Raw genomic sequence first — 27,488 nt, 5'->3', positions numbered from 1 at the left:
ATGCTGATGGTGACAGAAACACACCAGGGATGTATAGCCTCAGTTTGTGTAGGTGGCATCCTATTCCCTATAGGCCATATACACCCTATTCCCTATGGGCCTTGATCAAAAGTAGTGCACTGCATAGGGAATATGGTGCCATTAGGGACGCAGCCCGAGTGTGGGTGTCATATTGCATAACTGTCAACTGGAAATGTGTTTAGTAATGATGATTTCACCATCTTATTACTGATACTAACCTGTCCGAGGCGATTTCATGCACACTCTCTCGTCTAAATGTTTCAAATCAGTTCACAAAACACTATTTGTGAACATAACTGAAATATGTGAAATAAGCATGTCTAGCACAGGTGAACTACACATGGTGATGAGTAACCTTGACAACACCTAAAGAATCGTGTTAGCAGATTAGTCACACACACACAACACCACTCACATAGTTGAGTACAAAAAACCCATCTCCATCCAGGCATTCATGTGCCTCATTTATTGCAATAGAGTGAGACAGTGCATGTTTTATTACAGTAGTAGTGGGGTGGTAACCTTGTGATGTGCATCAGGTAGAGATGCTTTGGGGTCAGAGCAGTAGAACAGTCATTGAGTTGGAGACGGTAAGAGTTGGGTCATAAAACAATACTATACAAAATGCTGCAATCACAAATATTTCCTGTCTACAGATACAGCTGAGAGAGACAGCATGATAAAGGTACAGAACAGGAGCCTGGTGCACTGCACTGTACAGTACAAGTACAGACTGATACGCTGTCTGTCGTGACGGCTGTTAAGACCACTGGACATGCAAGTTGAGGCGGAATTTGAGATGCAGGAAGTGCGACATCCACACGTTTATGGTCTCTTGGTGCTCCACTTTCCTGTTTCTCAAAGAAAGGGTTTAGGGGTGGACGAGTCAGAGGACAGTCTTATCCGCGAGTTGTGATGGAGATCCCGGCCGGTCGGAACTTCATCTCAGTGAAGGGAATGGACGAGTCTTTGCCCTTCCAGTCTATCCACACCACACCCTATAACACAGCACAAGAGTTACGTTCATTTAGTAGATGAGTTGACAAAACTTAAATTCAGTTACAGGAGTGGATAGGAGTTGACAGCAGATGACACAACATCAAATAAGAAGTCTGTTCAAATCATAGAGATAGATAGAGGACTCTAGTGCCTAAAAGCCCGTCTTAGCGTGGGCATCGTCATTGAGAAATTTCACCATTTTGAAGTAGTCAACTGGGTGGGACTTCCTATGGGATCCTAAGGATCACATAATTCCATCTGAGGGATCAGCCAATGAATTATACATGAGCAAACATTCCATAACTGCAGGTGGCCGTAGATCACCAACCGTGGCTTTATATCTGTTCAAACAACACTCTCCATGTGGCAGTAGATCACCAACCGTGGCTTTATATCTGTTCAAACAACACACTCTATGTGGCAGTAGATCACCAACCGTGGCTTTATATCTGTTCAAACAACACACTCTATGTGGCAGTAGATCACCAACCGTGGCTTTATATCTGTTCAAACAACACACTCTATGTGGCAGTAGATCACCAACCGTGGCTTTATATCTGTTCAAACAACACACTCTATGTGGCAGTAGATCACCAACCTTGGCTTTATATCTGTTCAAACAACACACTCCATGTGGCATCACCAACCGTGGCTTTATATCTGTTCAAACAACACACTCTATGTGGCAGTAGATCACCAACCTTGGCTTTATATCTGTTCAAACAACACACTCCATGTGGCAGTAGATCACCAACCTTGGCTTTATATCTGTTCAAACAACACACTCCATGTGGCAGTAGATCACCAACCGTGGCTTTATATCTGTTCAAACAACACACTCCATGTGGCAGTAGATCACCAACCTTGGCTTTATATCTGTTCAAACAACACACTCTATGTGGCAGTAGATCACCAACCGTGGCTTTATATCTGTTCAAACAACACACTCCATGTGGCAGTAGATCACCAACCGTGGCTTTATATCTGTTCAAACAACACTCTCCATGTGGCAGTAGATCACCAACCTTGGCTTTATATCTGTTCAAACAACACTCTCCATGTGGCAGTAGATCACCAACCGTGGCTTTATATCTGTTCAAACAACACTCTCCATGTGGCAGTAAATCACCAACCGTGGCTTTATATCTGTTCAAACAACACACTACATGTGGCAGTAGATCACCAACCTTGGCTTTATATCTGGTCAAACAACACACTCCATGTGGCAGTAGATCACCAACCGTGGCTTTATATCTGTTCAAACAACACACTCCATGTGGCAGTAGATCACCAACCTTGGCTTTATATCTGTTCAAACAACACACTCCATGTGGCAGTAGATCACCAAACGTGGCTTTATATCTGTTCAAACAACACACTCCATGTGGCAGTAGATCACCAACCGTGGCTTTATATCTGTTCAAACAACACACTCCATGTGGCAGTAGATCACCAACCGTGGCTTTATATCTGTTCAAACAACACACTCCATGTGGCAGTAGATCACCAACCGTGGCTTTATATCTGTTCAAACAACACACTCCATGTGGCAGTAGATCACCAACCGTGGCTTTATATCTGTTCAAACAACACACTCTATGTGGCAGTAGATCACCAACCGTGGCTTTATATCTGTTCAAACAACACACTATGTGGCAGTAGATCACCAACCGTGGCTTTATATCTGTTCAAACAACACACTCCATGTGGCAGTAGATCACCAACCTTGGCTTTATATCTGTTCAAACAACACACTCCATGTGGCAGTAGATCACCAACCGTGGCTTTATATCTGTTCAAACAACACACTCTATGTGGCAGTAGATCACCAACCGTGGCTTTATATCTGTTCAATATCTGTTCAAACAACACACTCTGTGATGTGGCAGTATATCTGATCAAACCAACTCTTGTGGCTTTAACCTATCTGTTCAAACAACACACTCTATGTGGCAGTAGATCACCAACCGTGGCTTTATATCTGTTCAAACAACACACTCTATGTGGCAGTAGATCACCAACCGTGGCTTTATATCTGTTCAAACAACACACTCCATGTGGCAGTAGATCACCAACCTTGGCTTTATATCTGTTCAAACAACACACTCTATGTGGCAGTAGATCACCAACCGTGGCTTTATATCTGTTCAAACAACACACTCCATGTGGCAATGTGCACCTTTTCAGTTTGTTTACCAACTCATAGAAGTAGTAGAATAAAAAAATTAATTAATTCAAAATGAAGATGGCCTTAATGGTGCTGCCCATGCGCTCACAGATACCATAATTGAACAGATACAAAGAAGAGTCCTCTATCATTCTCTATGGATCAATTTGAAACACTGGAGATGTGGTGCAGTGTTTATAGCATATCAGCATTGGGGTGCTGTCTTGCAATAGCAAAGACCTGGAAAGGTACTGTAATCAAAATGTCAAAGCAACGACAAAAGCACTTAGTGGGATGATACTGGTACTAGTGGTACCTGGTTGTTGCTGTTGGTGCCATAGAGGCCGTTGAGGTTGGTCTTGTAGCAGTTTTTGTACCACCAGCCGCCCATGTAGGCCCTGGCACAGTGGATGCCCAGGGGGAGGGGTTCCTTGTCTCTGGTGGAGAATGGGCGCCCGTTGTGGTACTTCATGGAGTCACCTTATAGACGTGACGAGGAAGAAAGAAACAAGTACAATTCAGGATTTGTAGAGTGAGGGACCAATCCCACCCTCCACTTCAGTAAAATGTTTACTTTAGTGAAATTATGTGAATGGGATTGACCTCGTATTGAATATCTGTTTGTGAGCTATTTGAGTTTTGGTTCCTCAACCTTAAGCACCTGCTCTGCTAGGCTCTGTCCTCACATTCTATCTTGGCTAGTGTACATTCTGCTCTGCTAGGCTCTGTCCTCACATTCTATCTTGGCTAGTGTACATTCTGCTCTGCTAGGCTCTGTCCTCACATTCTATCTTGGCTAGTGTACATTCTGCTCTGCTAGGCTCTGTCCTCACATTCTATCTTGGCTGGTGTACATTCTGCTCTGCTAGGCTCTGTCCTCACATTCTATCTTGGCTAGTGTACATTCTGCTCTGCTAGGCTCTGTCCTCACATTCTATCTTGGCTAGTGTACATTCTGCTCTGCTAGGCTCTGTCCTCACATTCTATCTTGGCTAGTGTACATTCTGCTCTGCTAGGCTCTGTCCTCACATTCTATCTTGGCTAGTGTACATTCTGCTCTGCTAGGCTCTGTCCTCACATTCTATCTTGGCTAGTGTACATTCTGCTCTGCTAGGCTCTGTCCTCACATTCTATCTTGGCTAGTGTACATTCTGCTCTGCTAGGCTCTGTCCTCACATTCTATCTTGGCTAGTGTACATTCTGCTCTGCTAGGCTCTGTCCTCACATTCTATCTTGGCTAGTGTACATTCTGCTCTGCTAGGCTCTGTCCTCACATTCTATCTTGGCTAGTGTACATTCTGCTAGGCTCTGTCCTCACATTCTATCTTGGCTAGTGTACATTCTGCTCTGCTAGGCTCTGTCCTCACATTCTATCTTGGCTAGTGTACATTCTGCTCTGCTAGGCTCTGTCCTCACATTCTATCTTGGCTAGTGTACATTCTGCTCTGCTAGGCTCTGTCCTCACATTCTATCTTGGCTAGTGTACATTCTGCTAGGCTCTGTCCTCACATTCTATCTTGGCTAGTGTACATTCTGCTCTGCTAGGCTCTGTCCCACATTCTATCTTGGCTAGTGTACATTCTGCTCTGCTAGGCTCTGTCCTCACATTCTATCTTGGCTAGTGTACATTCTGCTAGGCTCTGTCCTCACATTCTATCTTGGCTAGTGTACATTCTGCTCTGCTAGGCTCTGTCCTCACATTCTATCTTGGCTAGTGTACATTCTGCTCTGCTAGGCTCTGTCCTCACATTCTATCTTGGCTAGTGTACATTCTGCTCTGCTAGGCTCTGTCCTCACATTCTATCTTGGCTAGTGTACATTCTGCTAGGCTCTGTCCTCACATTCTATCTTGGCTAGTGTACATTCTGCTCTGCTAGGCTCTGTCCCACATTCTATCTTGGCTAGTGTACATTCTGCTCTGCTAGGCTCTGTCCTCACATTCTATCTTGGCTAGTGTACATTCTGCTCTGCTAGGCTCTGTCCTCACATTCTATCTTGGCTGGTGTACATTCTGCTCTGCTAGGCTCTGTCCTCACATTCTATCTTGGCTAGTGTACATTCTGCTCTGCTAGGCTCTGTCCTCACATTCTATCTTGGCTGGTGTACATTCTGCTCTGCTAGGCTCTGTCCTCACATTCTATCTTGGCTAGTGTACATTCTGCTCTGCTAGGCTCTGTCCTCACATTCTATCTTGGCTAGTGTACATTCTGCTCTGCTAGGCTCTGTCCTCACATTCTATCTTGGCTAGTGTACATTCTGCTCTGCTAGGCTCTGTCCTCACATTCTATCTTGGCTAGTGTACATTCTGCTCTGCTAGGCTCTGTCCTCACATTCTATCTTGGCTAGTGTACATTCTGCTCTGCTAGGCTCTGTCCTCACATTCTATCTTGGCTAGTGTACATTCTGCTCTGCTAGGCTCTGTCCTCACATTCTATCTTGGCTAGTGTACATTCTGCTCTGCTAGGCTCTGTCCTCACATTCTATCTTGGCTGGTGTACATTCTGCTCTGCTAGGCTCTGTCCTCACATTCTATCTTGGCTAGTGTACATTCTGCTCTGCTAGGCTCTGTCCTCACATTCTATCTTGGCTGGTGTACATTCTGCTCTGCTAGGCTCTGTCCTCACATTCTATCTTGGCTAGTGTACATTCTGCTCTGCTAGTCTCTGTCCTCACATTCTATCGTGGCTAGTGTACATTCTGCTCTGCTAGGCTCTGTCCTCACATTCTATCTTGGCTGGTGTACATTCTGCTCTGCTAGGCTCTGTCCTCACATTCTATCTTGGCTAGTGTACATTCTGCTCTGCTAGGCTCTGTCCTCACATTCTATCTTGGCTAGTGTACATTCTGCTCTGCTAGGCTCTGTCCTCACATTCTATCTTGGCTAGTGTACATTCTGCTCTGCTAGGCTCTGTCCTCACATTCTATCTTGGCTAGTGTACATTCTGCTCTGCTAGGCTCTGTCCTCACATTCTATCTTGGCTAGTGTACATTCTGCTCTGCTAGGCTCTGTCCTCACATTCTATCTTGGCTAGTGTACATTCTGCTAGGCTCTGTCCTCACATTCTATCTTGGCTAGTGTACATTCTGCTCTGCTAGGCTCTGTCCTCACATTATATCTTGGCTAGTGTACATTCTGCTCTGCTAGGCTCTGTCCTCACATTCTATCTTGGCTAGTGTACATTCTGCTCTGCTAGGCTCTGTCCTCACATTCTATCTTGGCTAGTGTACATTCTGCTCTGCTAGGCTCTGTCCTCACATTCTATCTTGGCTAGTGTACATTCTGCTCTGCTAGGCTCTGTCCTCACATTCTATCTTGGCTAGTGTACATTCTGCTCTGCTAGGCTCTGTCCTCACATTCTATCTTGGCTAGTGTACATTCTGCTCTGCTAGGCTCTGTCCTCACATTCTATCTTGGCTAGTGTACATTCTGCTCTGCTAGGCTCTGTCCTCACATTCTATCTTGGCTAGTGTACATTCTGCTCTGCTAGGCTCTGTCCTCACATTCTATCTTGGCTAGTGTACATCCTTTTACCTGCAGTGCCGGTGTATCCAGACACCTCGATGGCGTAGTGTTTGTCCACTGAGTCGATGGTGAAGCTGGAGTAATGGGCGTAGGCCGTATCGTTGCCTGAATGCAGGTCCACTCTCAGGCTCACTGGGCCCATGCTGGTCAGGTTGTGAAGCAGCTCATTACCTGGATGGATGAGAGACAGAGAGAGAGAGAAGATTAGGACATCATTTAAAACATATACTATGTACTCTATGTTCAAGCTGTGAGCTTAGAGTACATACTGTACGCTTTGGTAGTAGCCTCCCTTTTGATACAGTTAGCATGGTTGGGGTCAATTCCATTTCAATGGTGAGGGTGGGTAAAGAAGGAGGAATCTGGATATGCAGTCATTGTTTTAGCATTACCCACAGAGTTTTTAAACTACGGAGCGCGACATGGCTCAATGTGCCAGTAAATCAGCACAATTTACTTTTCCATTTATGTTTTTTCAAATTGCCACCATCTTGGAGATTTACTGAAGCTAATGCAGATTCCAAACAAGAATAATGGAAACCACTGTATAATAGGACGAACTTAGCAAATGAGGTATTTGTGGTAAGTACATGGGGGCCGCCATCTTCATTCATGTCCTCTATTCAGTCAATTCAAGAAGTGGACTGAAAATCCTATTTAAAAATGTTCTCATAGAGAAGGATTAAAGAAAATTTGAAAATGTATTTGTTTACTTCCTGAATTTACTGAAATGATAATAGAAATGGCCCCAATGAACTACAGTTTCCTGTTTGTCCTCTTCTGAGGACTTTGAGTGGATCAGCAGTATTGAACTGAACCTTACCGAGCCAGAAGTCCTCGCTAAGGTTTCCAAAGCCATTAGTGTAGTCACTCCAGGTTCTGAAGAAATCTGTCTTCCCATTCATTCTCCTCTGGAACACCTACAGTATGCAACACATTCACAAAGCTGATATTGGAAACAGACAGACTCACCATAGAAAATAAATATGCATAGATGTCACATTCATAGCCATTCTATCATTCCCCCACGTACTATGTCCAACAAAATGTAGCTATTCAAAAGGAAATGTGATTGTCAGACCTTTGGAATCAGATGGCTGATGATTGAGAGAGAGAGAGAGAGAGAGAGAGAGAGAGAGAGAGAGAGAGAGAGAGAGAGAGAGAGAGAGAGAGAGAGAGAGAGAGAGAGAGAGAGAGAGAGAGAGAGAGAGAGAGAGAGAGAGAGAGAGAGAGACAGAGAGAGAGAGAGAGAGATAGAGAGACAGAGAAACAGAGAGACAGAGAGAGAGACAGAGAGACAGAGAGAGAGAGAGAGAGACAGAGAGACAGAGAGAGAGAGACAGAGAGAGACAGAGAGAGAGAGAAGCCATGTATCTTACCGTCCAGCCTCCTCCCTCAGTCTCCATGTCACAGTAGACTCTGACTGCCTTCCCTTCCTTGCCCTCTGGGTAAAGATCCACCTCTCCTGACTGGAGCGCTCCGTTCAGCAGCTCCTGAGAACACTCCGTGGGGAATGGGAAGCGCAGTTTTCCTGAGCCGAGGGGATACAATTACTATAAGATTACTATACAATTACTACAACGTTACTATACAATTACTATACAACTACTATAAGATTACTATACAATTACTACAACATTACTATACAATTACTATACTATACAATTACTATAAGATTACTATACAATTACTATACGATTACTATAACATTACTATACAATTACTACAACATTACTATACAATTACTATAAGATTACTATAACATTACTATACAATTACTACATTCTCTGTAAAAGATAAGTAACCCTGTTGCCTTGAGTTGATGAAATGGAGAGACTCATGTGCAAAGTACATTTTCAAAATTCACTGCTGGTCTGTAACACCTACCTGTGATAAACTCAGTGGTGACAATAGATGTGTACTGCCCCTCTCTCTCTCCCTGTACCAGCACCGTGTACTTAGACATAGAGAATAGTCCAGTCAGCTTGTACTCCGTCACCGTGGAGTCCAGAATCACCTCCTGGGGAGATAGAGGGCCAGAGAAACAGATGTTTGAAACTGTCTTACCTCATGCACTGTTGTTTCAGTAGTCCGTCCCAAATGGCACCCTATTTCCTATATAGTGCACTACTTTTGACTATGGGCCCTGGGTAAAAGTAGTACACTATAGGAATATGGTCATTTGGGACACATAATTGTATACAGATGCAGGATCTTCATTTGATAGTATTTTTACATTTCCTTGGAATTTGAGGTTTAAAAAGTCTTCTGAAGCTTGTAATTTCCAATTTCAGACTTGATTTTCCCTTAAGAAAAAATGTATCAGCCCTTATAAAAATGTCCATTACTTATAATAAACATAATTCACAGTTTCTGTTGCGGCAGGATTATTTTCCTGCTGTAGCAAACTGGCTCAAATGAAGATCCTACATCTTTGTATACAATATAGTAGCAGTATAGTTGTGGTATTAAGTTCATACGAATGTATCATGTGAGGAATAAAGCTCACCTTGACCTCCTCTCCTGCCGTCTGATAGGTCACTCTGTATCTGCTGAACGCAACACTGGGGGATTTCCATGATACAACAGCAGAACGAGCGCCCACCTCACCGGCCTTTACAGCTGAAGGACAAACCATCACACATACAGGTACGTTCTGTCCTGGTTCTTTTCCCTATACAGTAGGACCTCAGAAATACCAACGAGTCGGGAATGGAGGTCGTGTTGTAACTTTGACCGGTAACTCTGAGCTTCAGATCTTTGAGGTTCTACGCTGTAGTTACATGTGATGTTGTGCAGTGTGTCTCCCCCTGTGTACTCACCACTGGCCGTTGTGAAGGTGGTAGTGATGGCTGTGCTCTGCAGACTGTCTTTCTGACTCAGGGCTTTGACTGTGTACACGGTGTCTCTCTGCAGCCCTCTCAGCTGCTGCTCTACTGAGTTACCAGACACCATCACTGTCACTGTTACATTGGGAGCTGTGGGAGAGACGAGGGAGGAGGGACAGGGGATGCAGCTTAGGCTGGATTACAGCTTGGAACGTGAGTAGAACAGTATACAATGTACAGGTGTAGTTATACTAGCTATGGTACATAGTATATACTACATGAGGTTGGTGGCACCTTAATTGGGGAGGACGGGCTCGTGACTGGAGTAGTTCCTATGTGTTTGATGCCATTCCCTTTGCTCCCTTCCAGACACTGTTATGAGTCGTCCTCCCCTCTGCAGCCTCCACTGGTCTACAGTGCCTTCTGAAAGTATTCAGACCCCTTGACTTTTTCCACATACGTGACAGCCTTATTATAAAATTGATTCAATAGATTTTTCCCTAATCAAACTACACACAATGCCCCATAATGCCAAAACAAAAATATATATTTTTTTTTTTGTTGCTAATTTATATATATATATATATATATATATAAAAGAAATATATATATCACATTTACATTCAGAACATTTACTCAGTACTTTGTTGAAGCAACTTTGGCAGTGATTACAGCATCAAGTCTTCTTGGGTCTGATGCTACAAGCTTGGCACACTTGTTTTTGAAGGTGAACCTTCGCCCCAGTCTGAGGTCCTGAGCGCTCTGGAGCAGGTTTTTATCAAGGTTCTCTCTGTACTTTGCTCCGTTAATCTTTTCCTTGATCCTGACTAGTCTCCCAGTCCCTGCCGTTGAAAACATCCCCACAGCATGATGCTGCCTCCACCATGCTTCACTGTAGGGATGGTGCCAGGTTTCCTCCAGATGTGACGCTTGGCATTCAAGCCAAAGAGTTAAATCTTGGTTTCAAAAATTTCCAAAAACCTGTTTTCACTTAGTCATTATGGGTTATTGTGTGTAGATTGATGAGGATTTTTTTTTATAATAAGGCTGTAACGTAACAAAATGTGTAAAAAGTCAAGGGGTCTGAATACTTTCTGAAGGAACTGTATAACTACAGTTATACTACTGTATGTATGTTCACCGTATCTTTTCATCAGGAAACTCACTTCTTGCAGACTCATAACTGATGATGAAGCGGTCTACTTGGCCCATGGCGGGGTCCATTGCAGCACTGCCTTGGTATCTGTTAGTTCATTGCTTGGAGAACAGTTGGAGGGGGTACAGGTACTACAGTCCAAAGACAATGTGTCATTTACATGGTGAATTTAGACATAAGGCAATTCCGTTGGTTATGCAAAATGCAGTCAACAGATGATATGTCATGTTTTAAAACACTTAATTGTTGTCATATTGCAGGACAAGACAATTGAAACTGTGGGTAAGAATGGAAGGCAAATCGTTCTGCAAAAATCCACAAAACACTGTTTTCAAAGCAGAATGCATGATGATGTACTGTAGATGATGAGTTGACACACAGCACATTAGATCTGTCAGGTGGTGAACACCTGTGGTCATGATGGCAAGAACCACTCTGTCAGGGACAGATCACTTTCACTCTTCCTGTCATGATGACAGACATCACACACAGAACCTCGTACTCCCCTGATGATGACAGACATTGGACAGAGAACACTCTGGGACTGTCAGGGACAGACACAGAACCACTCTCTCCTGTCAGGAAGACAGACACACAACCACTCTCTCCTGTCAGGATGACAGACACAGAACCACTCTCTCCTGTCAGGATGACAGACACAGAACCACTCTCTCCTGTCAGGATGACAGATACACAACCACTCTCTCCTGTCATGATGACAGACATACTGTAGACACAGAACCACTCTCTCCTGTCATGATGACAGACATACTGTAGACACAGAACCACTCTCTCCTGTCATGATGACAGACATACTGTAGACACAGAACCACTCTCTCCTGTCAGGATGACAGACACTGTAGACACAGAACCACTCTCTCCTGTCAGGATGACAGACACAGACACAGAACACTCTCTTCTGTCATGATGACAGACATACAGACACACAACCACTCTCTTCTGTCATGATCAGACTTGGACAGAACCACTGATGATGACAGACATACTGTAGACACAGAACCACTCTCTCCTGTCAGGATGACAGACACAGAACCACTCCTCCTCCTGTCAGATGACAGACACAGAACCACTCTCTCCTGTCAGGATGACAGACATACACAGAACCACTCTCTCCTGTCAGGATGACAGACACAGAACCACTCTCTCCTGTCATGATGACAGACAGAACCACTCTCTCCTGTCAGGATGACAGACATACTGTCAGACACAGAACCACTCTCTCCTGTCATGGATGACAGACATACTGTAGACACAGAACCACTCTCTCCTGTCAGGATGACAGACATACACAGAACCACTGTCAGATGACAGACACAACCACTCTCTTCTGTCATGATGACAGCAGACACAGAACCACTCTCTCCTGTCATGATGACAGACAGACACAGAACCACTCTCTCCTGTCATGATGACAGACAGAACCACTCTCTCCTGTCAGGATGACAGACAGACACAGAACCACTCTCTCCTGTCAGGATGACAGACAGACACAGAACCACTCTCTCCTGTCAGGATGACAGACAGACACAGAACCACTCTCTCCTGTCAGGATGACAGACAGACACAGAACCACTCTCTCCTGTCAGGATGACAGACACAGAACCACTCTCTCCTGTCAGGATGACAGACAGACACAGAACCACTCTCTCCTGTCATGATGACAGACATACTGTAGACACACAACCACTCTCTCCTGTCAGGATGACAGACAGACACAGAATCACTCTCTCCAGTCATGATGACAGACAGACACAGAACCACTCTCTCCTGTCAGGATGACAGACACAGAACCACTTTCCTGTCAGGATGACAGACCACAGAACCACTCTCAGGATGACAGACAGACACAGAACCACTCTCTCCTGTCAGGATGACAGACAGACACAGAACCACTCTCTCCTGTCAGGATGACAGACAAACACAGAACCACTCTCTCCTGTCAGGATGACAGACAGACACAGAACCACTCTCTTCTGTCAGGATGACAGACAAACACAGAACCACTTTCTCCTGTCAGGATGACAGACAGACACAGAACCACTCTCTCCTGTCAGGATGACAGACAGACACAGAACCACTCTCTCCTGTCAGGATGACAGACAAACACAGAACCACTCTCTCCTGTCAGGATGACAGACAGACACAGAACCACTCTCTTCTGTCAGGATGACAGAACCAGAACCACTCTCTCCTGTCAGGATGACAGACACAACCACTCTCTCCTGTCATGATGACAGACAGACACAGAACCACTTCTCCTGTCAGGATGACAGACAGACACAGAACCACTCTCTTCTGTCAGGATGACAGACAAACACAGAACCACTTTCTCCTGTCAGGATGACAGACAGACACAGAACCACTCTCTTCTGTCATGATGACAGACAGACACAGAACCACTCTCTCCTGTCAGGATGACAGACAAACACAGAACCACTCTCTCCTGTCAGGATGACAGACAGGCACAGAACCACTCTCTCCTGTCAGGATGACAGACAAACACAGAACCACTCTCTCCTGTCAGGATGACAGACAGGCACAGAACCACTCTCTCCTGTCAGGATGACAGACAAACACAGAACCACTCTCTCCTGTCAGGATGACAGACAGACACAGAACCACTCTCTCCTGTCAGGATGACAGACAAACACAGAACCACTCTCTCCTGTCAGGATGACAGACAGGCACAGAACCACTCTCTCCTGTCAGGATGACAGACAGACACAGAACCACTCTCTCCTGTCAGGATGACAGACAGACACAGAACCACTCTCTCCTGTCAGGATGACAGACAAACACAGAACCACTCTCTCCTGTCAGGATGACAGACAGACACAGAACCACTCTCTCCTGTCAGGATGACAGACAGACACAGAACCACTCTCTCCTGTCAGGATGACAGACAAACACAGAACCACTCTCTCCTGTCAGGATGACAGACAGACACAGAACCACTCTCTCCTGTCAGGATGACAGACAGGCACAGAACCACTCTCTCCTGTCAGGATGACAGACAGACACAGAACCACTCTCTCCTGTCAGGATGACAGACAGACACAGAACCACTCTCTCCTGTCAGGATGACAGACAGGCACAGAACCACTCTCTCCTGTCAGGATGACAGACAAACACAGAACCACTCTCTCCTGTCATGATGACAGACAGACACAGAACCACTCTCTCCTGTCAGGATGACAGACAGGCACAGAACCACTCTCTCCTGTCAGGATGACAGACAAACACAGAACCACTCTCTCCTGTCATGATGACAGACAGACACAGAACCACTCTCTCCTGTCAGGATGACAGACAGGCACAGAACCACTCTCTCCTGTCAGGATGACAGACAGACACAGAACCACTCTCTCCTGTCATGATAATAGACATAGTAACACACTGGTCCTCTGGGGAAAACAAATGGCACCCTATTCACTTTATGATGCACTACATTTGACACATAGGGAATAGGGTGCCATTTGGGACACCGGCCATGATTGACACTTAAACAGTGTCAGTGTTTGTGGATGACGGAGGTATTTTGACTGAACAGCTGATATGTCATTCATTAATGGAGTACACAAGAATGCTACAAAGTTGTACATTCCACTTGAATGATTCTGGTGAAGCCCTTGTGCTGACAAATGGGGTGTGAAAAAACTATTTTTAAAGTGTTCAACGTTTCATCACCTTGTCACTTATAGTAGGGTTTCCCAAACCTGCCCTAGCACTACACAGCAGATTCAAATTCTCATTGTCAAGGAGGGGCCTTAGGACCCAGTTTTAGAAAACCCTGACTTAGAGGTAGATGATAAAAGCTAAGGAAACAGTAACTTACCCGTGACTGAGTGAGAGTATGTGATTTTGAAGCCTGAGATTTTGTTCTTTGGTTTGGACCAGGACACAGAAAGAGAGGCTTCTGTCACGTTACTAAACACCAGCTCGGTGGGTGGCTCAGGTCCTGCATGGGGAGGAAAATGAATAAGGAAGAGGAGAGGCCAGAAGAGGATATTTAAAGGAACCTCATATTCATTGTCTCCAGCACCACACCAGTGTCAACATGTGTGAAAACAGGGCGTTTCTATATTCTGTGTGTTAAAAAGATGAGTTGAAAGGTCCTATAAACTGCTTCTCTGTGACATCACAGGGTTGGATTAAAAGTAATAAAAATTGTGATTTTCAAAAGGAGTTTCTAGTCAGAAGGAGGGTATTTTCTTGCTCCCCAGGTCACAGTGAATGTCATTGTGTTTTTAAAACGGTTACCTTTTGATCATTTTTTAACTTTATTTTGTCTTCTTCTACAAAAGGTGGAAATTCACCATTTTCACATATGTAGACACTGGTATTGTACTGGAGGCAACGAACATGAGGCTGAAACGTGGTGAAGGAAAAGGTTAAAAAGTCACTAAAGTCCCAGTACATTTGAAGTATAGAAAATAAATATACAATGGGATATTCTGTCTCAACACAAGTGATGTGTTGAGTGATGTGTTTAGTGCAGCCACAGTTTAAATGAAAGAGAGACATGCAGGCTATCCAATACATGAACAAGCACATTGAATGAAAAGATACATTACTATAGGAGTTATTCATAAAAAGTTATGGTCAAATATTCTGAATAAATCTCTATGTGGGTTTGGTTCTCCTAATTACCTGTCATGGTGGTTACTCTGTGAATCTTGGAGCGGGATCCGGAAGTGGTGCCACATATGTGAAGGGAGTATCGGGTCTGAGGTCGCAGGTTACTGAACTCCACAGAGCGAACGCTGTCAGGGAGAACAACGGACACCCTCTTTGTGTGAGCTTTACCTCTGGAGCTACCGGGAGCTTTAGTGGGGAAAGCCACGGTTCCATTAGGGCTCTGTTTTCGGATCTCAATGGTGGAGTTTACGACTCCGGCTACTCTGTCCTCTTCCCTGAGAGCAGCTCCCTCCTCCCCCTCTTCCTCCTCCTCTTCCTCACCCTCTGCCCTGTGCTCTCTTCTGGACACAGTGAAGTTCTTAAACATGGCTGTTGGGGCCGACCATGTGAGGGTGAAGCCGTACGTGGTGATGTTCTGAACCTTCACAGAGCCAAGTCCACGGCCCACTCCTGTTCCTGCTTTCCTGGTGGTGTTTTTGGAAGACTGGATAGTTGTTGTCTTGTTGCTGAAGACTTTGACTTCAGAGGTGGTCTCCACAGTGGTCATGTTCACAACATACTGACTCTTCCGTGGGACTGGCTTCCCTTTGCCTGACCCTGTCTTCACAGTAGTTTTAGATGTGCCTGAGGAGATGTCTGCCTCTGTCTTAATGTCCTTTGTAAGGGTGATCTTGCCCGTCCCAGCCTTAGTGATATCAAAAGCCAATGACACCTTTGTAACGTTCATAGTCCCCTGAACTAATTTCACCTTTTTGACTGTTTTCTTTCCAGATGTTAGAGTCACATTCTTCTCAGCCAACGTCGACTGCTCCAGAGTCTCTTTTGCTGACCGGGTTTTGTTCACAAACGTCTTCACAGTGCTTTGGGTGACATTGTCTTGAGGCTGGTCTTGGAGGTTGCCAGCTTCAGCATTGGCTTTACCTCCAGATTCCTCCTTCACTGTTCCTTTCAACTTCAGGTCAGGTTTAGACAGCTTCTTTATAACTGTCGTTTTGCCTTTGCTCTCTTGCTTTCTTCCTCCATGGTGTTTCAACAGAACCTGTCCGACGGTTGGTCGGCCCAGTCCAGTCTTGGTAGCATTGGAATGGGTGGTTTTGGTTTTAGTGACAGTAACCCCTTGTTTGGCTTGTGTCTTGGTGAGCCCTGCTTTTACACTTGTGGTCCCTTTCGTTTTGCTTTTGATGTCACCATCCTCTTTGGCGGCTGTGGGTTTCTTTTGCTCTGTTTTCTTCTGGAAGAGGATTTGGTCTGCCTTGGTCTTCTTCCCCTGCAGACTCTCTGTGATAGCACTGCTCTCAGGTGATACCTTCAACGCCACCGTCTCCACCGTTATCTGGATTTTGTCTTTGGGACCTTCTGGAGATGAGACAAAAAAATATGTGTTCCAATAAACACACAAGCATACAACTTAGAATGAAGGAATGTATATTAGGCATGCATTCTAAGTGGTGTGCTTGTGTATGGCGACTGGAAGTTAACCTTCTAGCTGAATTGCAATAAAGAAAATCAGATCAAAGAAGACAGGTCAGATCAAATGAAGAAGGCACAGTAACTGACTTTTACTGCAGTCAGCTCCAGCTGTACATTTACTGCAGTCTAGACCAAGGAACCCTGGGAGGCAGACACACTTTCCCTTCTCACATTTCCCATTCGCACTGCAGTCATTGTGACATGGGCCTTTGGAGCAGGAAGCACCTGGTAGGAAGGGGAAGAGAGTATACAGTATGAAACCAGACAGAGCAAACATCAAAAGATGAAATGTTAATGTTTTTTACCAGAAAGACTGGATTTAATTCAAACTAGCCTCATGGATAATCTCCATATCAGAATGAAGTTATTATATGAAAGAGGTTTGCGACTAGGATGTTACGGTTATGTGTAACTAAAGAAGACCAGTCGTACATTTACTCTTCATGAGGGACATCTCTTTCTCCAGCCTGCCAACACGTCCTTTCAGTGCTGCCATCTCAGCCACACATCCCCCGGTGCAGGAGGTAGGAACCAGACTGATGCGGTGGGTCAGGGTTAGAGGAAAGCCAGGCTTCAGCTTCAGCTCATGGGTCTGGGTCTGCTCCTTGGTGCGGTTGCTTGCGTCGCTCTGGGTGTCCTTACTGATGCAGCCAGAGTCAGAAGTGATGAGCACCTTGATGGGGATGGGATGCGGCAGTGTGATGGAGGGTTTGTCTTTGGTTGTGGTCTTTGGACCACTGGCTGTGAGAGGCTTGAGGGGGGTTGAAGGGGCTGGAAGAATCTGATTGGCTTCGGTTGGGCTTAGGGCTTTCACAGTGGGCTTAGGGGTCTCTTTGGTGAGTTTGACGAGCATGGCTGTTGGAGATTTGAGGGGGGTTGAGGGGGCTGGATGTGTCTGATTGGTTGCAGCTGGGCTTAGGGCTTTCACAGTGGGCTTAGGGGTCTCTTTGGTGAGTTTGATGAACATGGCTGTTGGAGGCTTGAGGGGGGTCGAGGGGGCTGGATGAGTCTGATTGGCTGCAGTTGGGCTTAGGGCTTTCACAGTGGGTTTAGGGGTCTCTTTGGTGAGTTTGATAAACGTGGCTGTTGGAGGCTTAAGGGGGGTCGAGGGGGCTAGATGTGTCTGATTCGCTGCAGCTGGGTTTAGGGTTTTCACAGTGGGCTTAGGGGTCTCTTTGGTGAGTTTGACGAGCGTGGCTGTTGGAGGTTTGAGGGGGGTTGAGGGGGCTGGATGAATCTGATTGGCTATAGTTGGGCTTAGGGCTTTCGGAGTGGGCTTAGCGGTCTCTTTGGTGAGTTTGACGAGCGTGGCTGTTGGAGGTTTGAGGGGGCTTGAGGGGGCTGGATGAATCTGATTGGCTATAGGTGGGCTTAGGGTTTTCGGAGTGGGCTTAGGGGTCTCTTTGGTGAGTTTGACGAGCGTGGCTGTTGGAGGTTTGAGGGGGCTTGAGGGGGCTGGATGTGTCTGATTGGCTATAGTTGGGCTTAGGGCTTTCAGAGTGGGCTTAGGGGTCTCTTTGTTGAGTTTCACGAGCGTGGCTGTTGGAGTTTTGAGGGGGCTTGAGGGGGCTGGATGTGTCTGATTGGCTGCAGTTGGGTTTAGGGCTTTCAGAGTGGGCTTAGGGGTCTCTTTGGTGAGTTTGACGAGCGTGGCTGTTGGAGGTTTGAGGGGGCTTGAGGGGGCTGGATGTGTCTGATTGGCTATAGTTGGGCTTAGGGCTTTCAGAGTGGGCTTAGGGGTCTCTTTGTTGAGTTTCACGAGCGTGGCTGTTGGAGTTTTGAGGGTGCTTGAGGGGGCTGGATTTGTCTGATTGAGTGCAGTTGGGTTTAGGGCTTTCAGAGTGGGCTTAGGGGTCTCTTTGTTGACATTCACGAGCGTGGCTGCGGTTTTTGGTCTTGCGAGGGTGAGTAGGACATAGGGTTTCGGTTCACTTCCTGTTCCTGTGGCGTTTCTTTTCTCATTGGTTACTGGAGTTTGAAGGGAGGGGAACGGGGTTAGCAGGAAGAGGAGGGCTAGAGAAAACAACATTTTGAGGCAGAATAGTTTTTGGATGGTCCGAATTCCAACAGTTCTATAAACTCCTTCCCCAGTGTCTCAGTGGAGAGGAGGCTAGACAATCCTACAAATGAAAAAGAATAAACAAGTCAGCCAAGACGAGTATACTCAGATTACAGTTTATTAACATATGCAAAGCCATTCTGGAACCAAGTCATGAAGTTAGGTTTGTGCTGTGGCCATTGGCTGTAGAGGTATGTAGTGACTACGAGCCAGAGGCTCAGAGCACAACAGATAAGCACTGTGTTCACTACTAGTAGTATATTCTGCGGTGCTGCTGTACATTTTCACTGGACGTTTCCGCTCTCCTTCTCCAAACACATACACTGAACCCTTTCCTCACTTTGCTCCTAAACTATTCATTTTTTTGCTCCCTCACCAGGTGAAGAAAGGGGCTATTATACCGTACAAACCCAACTACTTGTAGTAGCTCTCTCCAGAAGTCCTCCTTGAGGTCAAACCCCCACATCCAAACTGACAAAGACTATTTGGATTGCTTTCAATGAGCACATTATGCTTATCACAGGAGGTTGGTGGCACCTTAATTAGGGAGGACAGGCTGGTGGTAAAGGCTGGAGTGGAATCAGTGGCACATCTTTTTTTGTTATTAACCCATTTTGAGGAAAAATCTATTTTTTTTACATATACATACATTTTACGTATACATTTTGCATACACATTTTACATACATGGTACTTTTATATAAAGCAGTCACATAACAATAATACATTACCAAACATCATCTCTTTAATCCCACCCCTCAGCCACTCTCAGCCCATCCCACCTATCACCATAGACATCAGCTCTTTAATCCCACCCCTCTGCCTCTCTCAGCCCATCCCACCTATCACCATAGACCTCAGCTCTTTAATCCCACCCCTCTACCTCTCTCAGCCCATCCCACCTATCACCATAGACCTCAGCTCTTTAATGCCACTCTCAGCCCATCCCACCTATCACCATAGACATCAGCTTTTTAATCCCACCCCTCTACCAGGTCAGCCCATCCCACCTATCACCATAGACCTCAGCTCTTTAATCCCACCCCTCTGCCTCTCTCAGCCCATCCCACCTATCACCATAGACCTCAGCTCTTTAATCCCACCCTCAGCCACTCTCAGCCCATCCCACCTATCACCATAGACATCAGCTCTTTAATCCCACCCCACCTCTCTCAGCCCATCCCACCTATCACCATAGACCTCAGCTCTTTAATCCCACCCCTCAGCCACTCTCAGCCCATCCCACCTATCACCATAGACATCAGCTCTTTAATCCCACCCCTCAGCCACTCTCAGCCCATCCCACCTATCACCATAGACCTCATCTCTTTAATCCCACCCCTCAGCCTCTCTCAGCCCATCCCACCTATCACCATAGACCTCATCTCTTTAATCCCACCCCTCAGCCTCTCTCAGCCCATCCCACCTATCACCATAGACCTCATCTCTTTAATCCCACCCCTCAGCCACTCTCAGCCCATCCCACCTATCACCATAGACCTCAGCTCTTTAATCCCACCCCTCAGCCACTCTCAGCCCATCCCACCTATCACCATAGACCTCAGCTCTTTAATCCCACCCCTCAGCCACTCTCAGCCCATCCCACCTATCACCATAGACCTCAGCTCTTTAATCCCACCCCTCTACCACTCTCAGCCCATCCCACCTATCACCATAGACCTCATCTCTTTAATCCCACCCCTCAGCCTCTCTCAGCCCATCCCACCTATCACCATAGACCTCATCTCTTTAATCCCACCCCTCAGCTTCTCTCAGCCCATCCCACCTATCACCATAGACCTCATCTCTTTAATCCCACCCCTCAGCCACTCTCAGCCCATCCCACCTATCACCATAGACCTCAGCTCTTTAATCCCACCCCTCAGCCACTCTCAGCCCATCCCACCTATCACCATAGACCTCAGCTCTTTAATCCCACCCCTCAGCCACTCTCAGCCCATCCCACCTATCACCATAGACCTCAGCTCTTTAATCCCACCCCTCTACCACTCTCAGCCCATCCCACCTATCACCATAGACCTCATCTCTTTAATCCCACCCCTCTGCCACTCTCAGCCCATCCCACCTATCACCATAGACCTCATCTCTTTAATCCCACCCCTCTACCACTCTCAGCCCATCCCACCTATCACCATAGACCTCAGCTCTTTAATCCCACCCCGCTGCCACTCTCAGCCCTTCCCACCTATCACCATAGACCTCAGCTCTTTAATCCCACCCCTCTGCCACTCTCAGCCCATCCCACCTATCACCATAGACCTCAGCTCTTTAATCCCAGCCCTCTGCCACTCTCAGCCCATCCCACCTATCACCATAGACCTCAGCTCTTTAATCCCACCCCTCTGCCACTCTCAGCCCATCCCACCTATCACCATAGACCTCAGCTCTTTAATCCCACCCCTCAACCACTCTCAGCCCATCCCACCTATCACCATAGACCTCAGCTCTTTAATCCCACCCCTCTGCCACTCTCAGCCCATCCCACCTATCACCATAGACCTCAGCTCTTTAATCCCACCCCTCTGCCACTCTCAGCCCATCCCACCTATCACCATAGACCTCAGCTCTTTAATCCCATATAAACTCGTCCCTTTTTCAGGACCCTGTCTTTCAAAGATAATTCGTAGAAATCCAAAGAACTTCACAGATCTTCATTGTAAAGGGTTTAAACACTGTTTCCCATCCTTGTTCAATGAACCATAAACAATTATGAACATGCACCTGTGGAATGGTCATTAAGACACTAACAGTTTACAGACGGTAGGCAATTAAGGTCACAGTTACGAAAACTTAGGACACTACAGAGGCCTTTCTACTAACTCTGAAAAACACCAAAAGAAAGATGCCCAGGGTCCTTGCTCATCTGCGTGAACGTGCCTTAGGCATTCTGCAAGGAGGCATGAGGACTGCAGATGTGGCCAGGGCAATAAATTGCAGTGTCCGTACTGAGACGCCTAAGACAGCGCTACAGGGAGACAGGACGGACAGCTGATCTGCCTCACAGTGACAGACCACGTGTAACAACACCTGCACAGGATCGGTACATCCGAACATCACACCTGCGGGACAGGTACAGGATGGGAACAACAACTGCACGAGTTACACCAGGAACGCACAATCCCTCAATCAGTGCTCAGACTTCCGCGATAGGCTGAGAGAGGCTGGACTGAGGGTTGTAGGCTTGTTGTAAGGCAGGTCCTCACCAGACATCATCAGCAACAACGTCGCCTAGGGGCACAAACACACCGTCGCTTGACCAGACAGGACTGGCAAAAAGTGCTCTTCACTGACGAGTTGTGGTTTTGTCTCACCACGGGTGATAGTAGGATTCACGTCTATCGTCGAAGGAGTGAGCGTTACACTGAGGCCTGTACTCTGGAGCGGGATCGATTTGGAGGTGGAGGGTCCGTCGTGGTCTGGGGCGGTGTGTCACAGCATCATCAGACTGAGCTTGTTGTCGTTGCAGGCAATCTCAATGCTGTGCGTTACAAGGAAGACATCCTCCTCCCTCATGTGGTAACCCTTCCTGCAGGCTAATCCTGACATGACCCTCCAGCATGACAATGCCACCAGCCATACTGCTCGTTCTGTGCGTGATTTCCTGCAAGACAGGAATGTCAGAGTTCTGCCATGGCCAGCGAAGTCCTCAATCCCATTGAGCACGTCTGGGACATGTTGGATCGGAGGGTGAGGGCTAGGGCCATTCCCCCCAGAAATGTCCGGGAACTTGCAGGTGCCTTGGTGGAAGAGTGGGGTAACATCTCACAGCAAGAACTGGCAAATCTGGTGCAGTCCATGAGGAGGGGATGCTCTGCAGTACTTAATGCAGCTGGTGGCCAAACTGTTACTTTTGATTTTGACCCCCTCTTTGTTCAGGGACACATTATTCTATTTCTGTTTTCCACTTGCCTCCATTTTTGTGTTAGTGCTGCAATCAGTTGTTTGTAAGTTTGGATTGAGCAGATATTCCCATATATTTTCGACAGCTGCATATGTGACATAACTCCTCCGTTTCTATTCATAATATCATGAATAAATATAACACCATTTTAAAACATTTTTTCCATAAAGATGTTTTTTTAATTAATCAATATGTTTGAGTTTATCCATAACATTTGTTGTAATATTTGCTTTATCTTTTATGGAGGATAAAACTGAAATTGTAACCATCTTTGTATGGCTTGTTTAAGAAAGGCCAATACTTTAAACAACATTTCATTTTCAATTAGTCAGAAATGAGAAGTTGTAATCTGTATAAAGGCAAAAAGGCTATTTTTTTAAACAAAGGATGAGCCTTCCTTAATAATCTACTGGAGAACCATTTTGGGTTTAGTATAATTTAGGGATGAGTGAAGCTTTTAATGAGAGGTTTAAGCTTTAACATTTAATAATTTTAGCCCCCCAAACTCATATTCATTATATAAATAGGCACGTTTCATTTTGACTGGCTTAGCATTCCAAATAAAATGAAATATTTTCTGCTCATATGATTTAAAAAACAAGTCTTCTAGAGTTGGCAGTGCCATTAGTAAGTAAGTTAACTGTGATAAAACCAAAGAGTTATTCAATGTGTCTTTCCATAAATAGACAAGTATTTACATGGTTGTAGAATTGTATCCATTTTTGCTAACTTTCTATTGAAATTGATTGTGGAAAGTGTGTTTTTTTAGATGTGAATACCAAGTATGTCTACTTCTCCATCCACCCATTAAAGTGGTAAACTACAAGGTAGTGTAAACAATTTATTTTTTCACGATCCAATACATAATATGGTACACTTGTCATAATTCGGTTTTAGTCCAGAGAGGCTAGAAAAGTGATCAAGATCTTCAATGAGACTGTGCAGGGATCCAGATTGTGGACTTAAGTAAAAACTTGAGTCGTCGGTATGCATTGACACTGTTTTTATCCCCTGGATTTCTAACCCTTTGATGTTCTTGTTGGATCTCATTTTAATAGCAGCATTTCAATGGCCATTATAAATAGATATGGAGACAACGGACAGCCTTGTTTTACTCCTCTTTTACTCCTCTTAAAGCTCAATACTTTCTGAGAAGTAACCATTATTTACTATTTTACATCCGGGGTTGCTGTACATAACTTTAACTCTTTGTATAAGAGATTTGCGGAAATTAAAGTAACCCAGGCATTTATTTATAAATTCTTGTTATACTTTATCAAACGCCTTTTCAAAATCTGCTATGAAGACCAGGTCTGGTATCATTGATGTTTCATAATGTTCAATTGTTTCAAGTAATTGCCATATATTAGCTCCTATATATTACCATTTAAAAAACCTGTCTGATCAGGATGAACAATATCTGGTAAAACCTTTTTTATTCTATGTGCTATGCATTTCGCCAGGATTTTCGATCACAACATTGAAGTGTAAGGGGCCTCCAGTTTTTTAAATGGGTGGAATGTAAATAATATACATCAAACTCATGATTTCAATTATTTTGTATTCCATTCCATTTCCTCCGTTCCAGACGTTATTGTGAGCCGTCCTCCCCTCAGCAGTCTCCACTGATGCTTAGTACAGTACAGTACAGTTAAAGAGCTTGAGCAAGCAAGGGAATATCTGGAAAGCATTTTACACATAGATACTCTGATGACAGAAATAACAAATATTTCTCTCACTGGATGGCTAACTCCAATGTCTGATTAAATGACAAGGCCAGGTCACCTCCTCGGCTAGCAAGTTACTTAATTTTGTAGTAGGAAAAAGGTGTCAGGACTGGGAACTGAGACCTAGCGAGTCCTGCTGCCCTGTCGGTGGTGAGGCTGTGCAGAGGTGGAACAGAGCCTTACTGTATGCTGCTCACTGTGCGTCTTTGACTAATGAATGTCTTACATCATATACACCCGCGCCTTATGAAAACCACCAGGAGAAATATGCTCAGATTAAATGTATTTCTTAAATCTCAGGAATGAATTGAATGAGGAAGCACATAGCTATGCAGTAGCTAGTACATTAGGAGCATACAGAGCATCTGTAATATAATGACATTTATGAAGGTTGTGCACAACTGCTGTGTTAAATAAATGATTTATTATTTCACAATAATTTATTGATTGTTTCAAATTTTTTGGGGGACAGTTTTATGGCTACTGATAAAGCGTTACTAAAACACCCAGACTACAACCATGCTTCTCACCACTATTCATGCATTGATGTTCCATTGTACTGTACCTCAACTAATTACATGTACAACTAAGTTCTGAAATTAGATTACAACTCGTTAGTAAGTACATTAACTTTTTGTAATTGGAGAACAATACTAGTAAATTCATGACTATTAACATTAGTACTGACTTGGAATGATGTAGATCATTGATCATTCAGCACTGGCCTCTCTTCTCACATACCCCACAGATTTAAGAACATAGACTGATGATGACCATATTTCATTGTATTTCATTGTATTTCAAATGTAGTATTCCTATGACTTTATTTAACTATAGATGCTTGACTGTTATTTTAATTGTTCATTCATTAATAAAAAAATGTTTGAATAACATCATTATCCATAAGTTTGTAGGAAAAGGTGAAACTTACCTGGACAATAATTCCCTCCTGTGACTTAGTGTGTACCAGTCTTTTGCACCTCATATAGACTTCTGCCCAGGCATGAAGGAGGGAGGAGGAAGGAGGAGCGAGAGAGAGAGAGAGAGAGAGAGAGAGAGAGAGAGAGAGAGAGAGAGAGAGAGAGAGAGAGAGAGAGAAGAGGAGAGAGAGAGAGAGAGAGAGAGAGAGAGAGAGAGAGAGAGAGAGAGAGAGAGAGAGAGAGAGAGAGAGAGAGAAAGAGAGAGAGAGAGAGAGAGAGAGAGAGAGAGAGAGAGAGAGAGAGAGAGAGAGAAAGGGAGAGAGAGAGAGAGAAAGGGAGAGAGAGAGAGGAAGGGAGAGAGAAAGGGAGAGAGAAAGGGAGAGAGAGAGAGAGAGGAAGGGAGAGAGAGAGAGAGAGAAAGGGAGAGAGAGAGAAAGGGAGAGAGAGAGAAAGGGAGAGAGAGAAAGAGAGAGAGGAGAGAGAGAAAGGGAGAGAGAGAGAAAGGGAGAGAGAGAGAAAGGACCACCACTAGAAAGAGGGTAAAGTCTGCACCTACTTATATACCCCCATACTTGACCATACTGTTCATGCTACTCTACACTACACTTACATGTACATAAACATCTCACAGTCAACAGGTGTTGTTTTTTACTCAACGTCATCAAACGTGATGTATTACAGCCATCAATAAAAGAAAGCCTGATCCAGACACCATCTTCTAGTCTTTAAGACTAGAGCCTTGTTCAGTCAGAAACATGTTTAGCTAGAGTGTGAAACAACAACACTACTGCATATTTAGCACACACACACATTTTGGGGGGCCCACAACCCCTCTCCGCCCCCCAAAATAATAATACTCATGTTTTGGGAAGGGGGGTGGTCCCCCCGGATAGCAAATGAACAAGTCATAAGCAATGTTTTTTGAATTACAGGAAATTTGCTTTAAAACTGCAAAATGTTCTCTGTGTTGAATAGCAGAAAATGAACCGCAGGTATTGGCCGGCGAGCTTGTGCCACAGACCTGCAGTACTGTCTGTGTGAATGGCGTTTCTGTTGGAGGTAATAGGTTAGAACTACAGGGGTGTTATGTAAGTGACTGAATAGCTTGCAGATCTAACAGATGCTGTATGAAGGAGGCATTGCATCTTTTACCCACATTACCACCCACCAGCCCACCTTTTGTAAACCACATACACACATTTCACGTGCGCACGCCTGCACGCTCCCGTATTTGCACAATCAAACACATTTGCGTACGCAGACACACATAAACACACACAGACACAGCACAAAATGGGCACAAACATACACAAATACCCCCACACACCAACACCTGCACAAACCTGAGTGGTTATGGTACAGTACAATGGATCTTTACACCTCCCTGCCTCTTGAAAACACTCCCGACACCAGAATGTCCCCCGGACCATTTTCAATGCCTTTATCTCAATGACCTGCACTGAAAACACACTGGAAACATACTGGAAAACTACAGCCTCAATATAATATCCCCCTTTTCTTTCATGTCCCCTATGGGTGAGACATTGCTACGTCCCTAATGGCACCCTCGTCCCTATGGGATGCAGCCAATGACTCCAGTGATAAAATTAACTGGGTCAACCTCACACACGCTCCACTTGGGTGGTCTGTTCTCAGCAACACCTCCATCTGGTGGCAACTTCCAACAGCGACTCCGCCCTCTTTCCCCATCTCTCTCTCGCTCTCTCCATCCACATCGTTCTCCCTCTCTCCATCACTCTCTCTACATCTCTCTCTCTCCAAATCTGTCTCTCCTCTCTCTAACTCACCATGGACCACCCGCCAACTGCTGACCTTGCCTTGGCATTTGGAGAATAGGTGAAACCAGACAGGCATGGCTGAATGCACTATAGACTACATCACAAGCATGTCCTGTGGTTCTGGTTCAGCAGTCGACTGCACTTTGGGAATCTTTGATTAGAGATCTTGTGGTGAAGGAAGATGTCGGTCGTTTTATCTGTACTGACGTCATTGTTATTATCGAGTCCTACTGAATGGG

At 45.2% G+C, this 27,488-nt stretch overlaps 2 protein-coding genes across 2 annotated transcripts; both read right to left on the bottom strand.

Annotated features, from left to right (window-relative positions):
• Positions 1 to 465: 465 nt before the first annotated feature.
• On the bottom strand, positions 466 to 10,762 carry LOC127927559 (tenascin-R-like). The gene is made up of 9 exons (XM_052514105.1): positions 10,705 to 10,762; positions 9,533 to 9,688; positions 9,220 to 9,332; positions 8,598 to 8,730; positions 8,090 to 8,241; positions 7,534 to 7,630; positions 6,720 to 6,881; positions 3,504 to 3,667; positions 466 to 1,019 (listed from the first exon to the last, which is right to left on the bottom strand). The coding sequence occupies exons 1-9, from the start codon at positions 10,760 to 10,762 to the stop codon at positions 921 to 923; spliced, it is 1,134 nt and encodes a 377-aa protein (XP_052370065.1). The 3' UTR covers positions 466 to 920.
• Positions 10,763 to 12,435: 1,673 nt separating this feature from the next.
• On the bottom strand, positions 12,436 to 19,869 carry LOC118382063 (proteoglycan 4-like). Its single transcript, XM_052514104.1, has 5 exons — positions 17,256 to 19,869; positions 16,911 to 17,048; positions 15,366 to 16,709; positions 14,551 to 14,673; positions 12,436 to 12,482 (listed from the first exon to the last, which is right to left on the bottom strand). Exons 1-5 carry the CDS (start codon positions 18,850 to 18,852, stop codon positions 12,436 to 12,438), a joined length of 3,249 nt encoding a protein of 1,082 aa, XP_052370064.1. The 5' UTR covers positions 18,853 to 19,869.
• Between the last annotated feature and the right edge of the window lie 7,619 nt (positions 19,870 to 27,488).

Source organism: Oncorhynchus keta, unplaced genomic scaffold (assembly GCF_023373465.1).
Source record: "Oncorhynchus keta strain PuntledgeMale-10-30-2019 unplaced genomic scaffold, Oket_V2 Un_scaffold_1526_pilon_pilon, whole genome shotgun sequence".
Lineage (NCBI taxonomy): Eukaryota > Metazoa > Chordata > Actinopteri > Salmoniformes > Salmonidae > Oncorhynchus > Oncorhynchus keta.
This window is presented reverse-complemented; position numbering and strand designations above follow the sequence as displayed.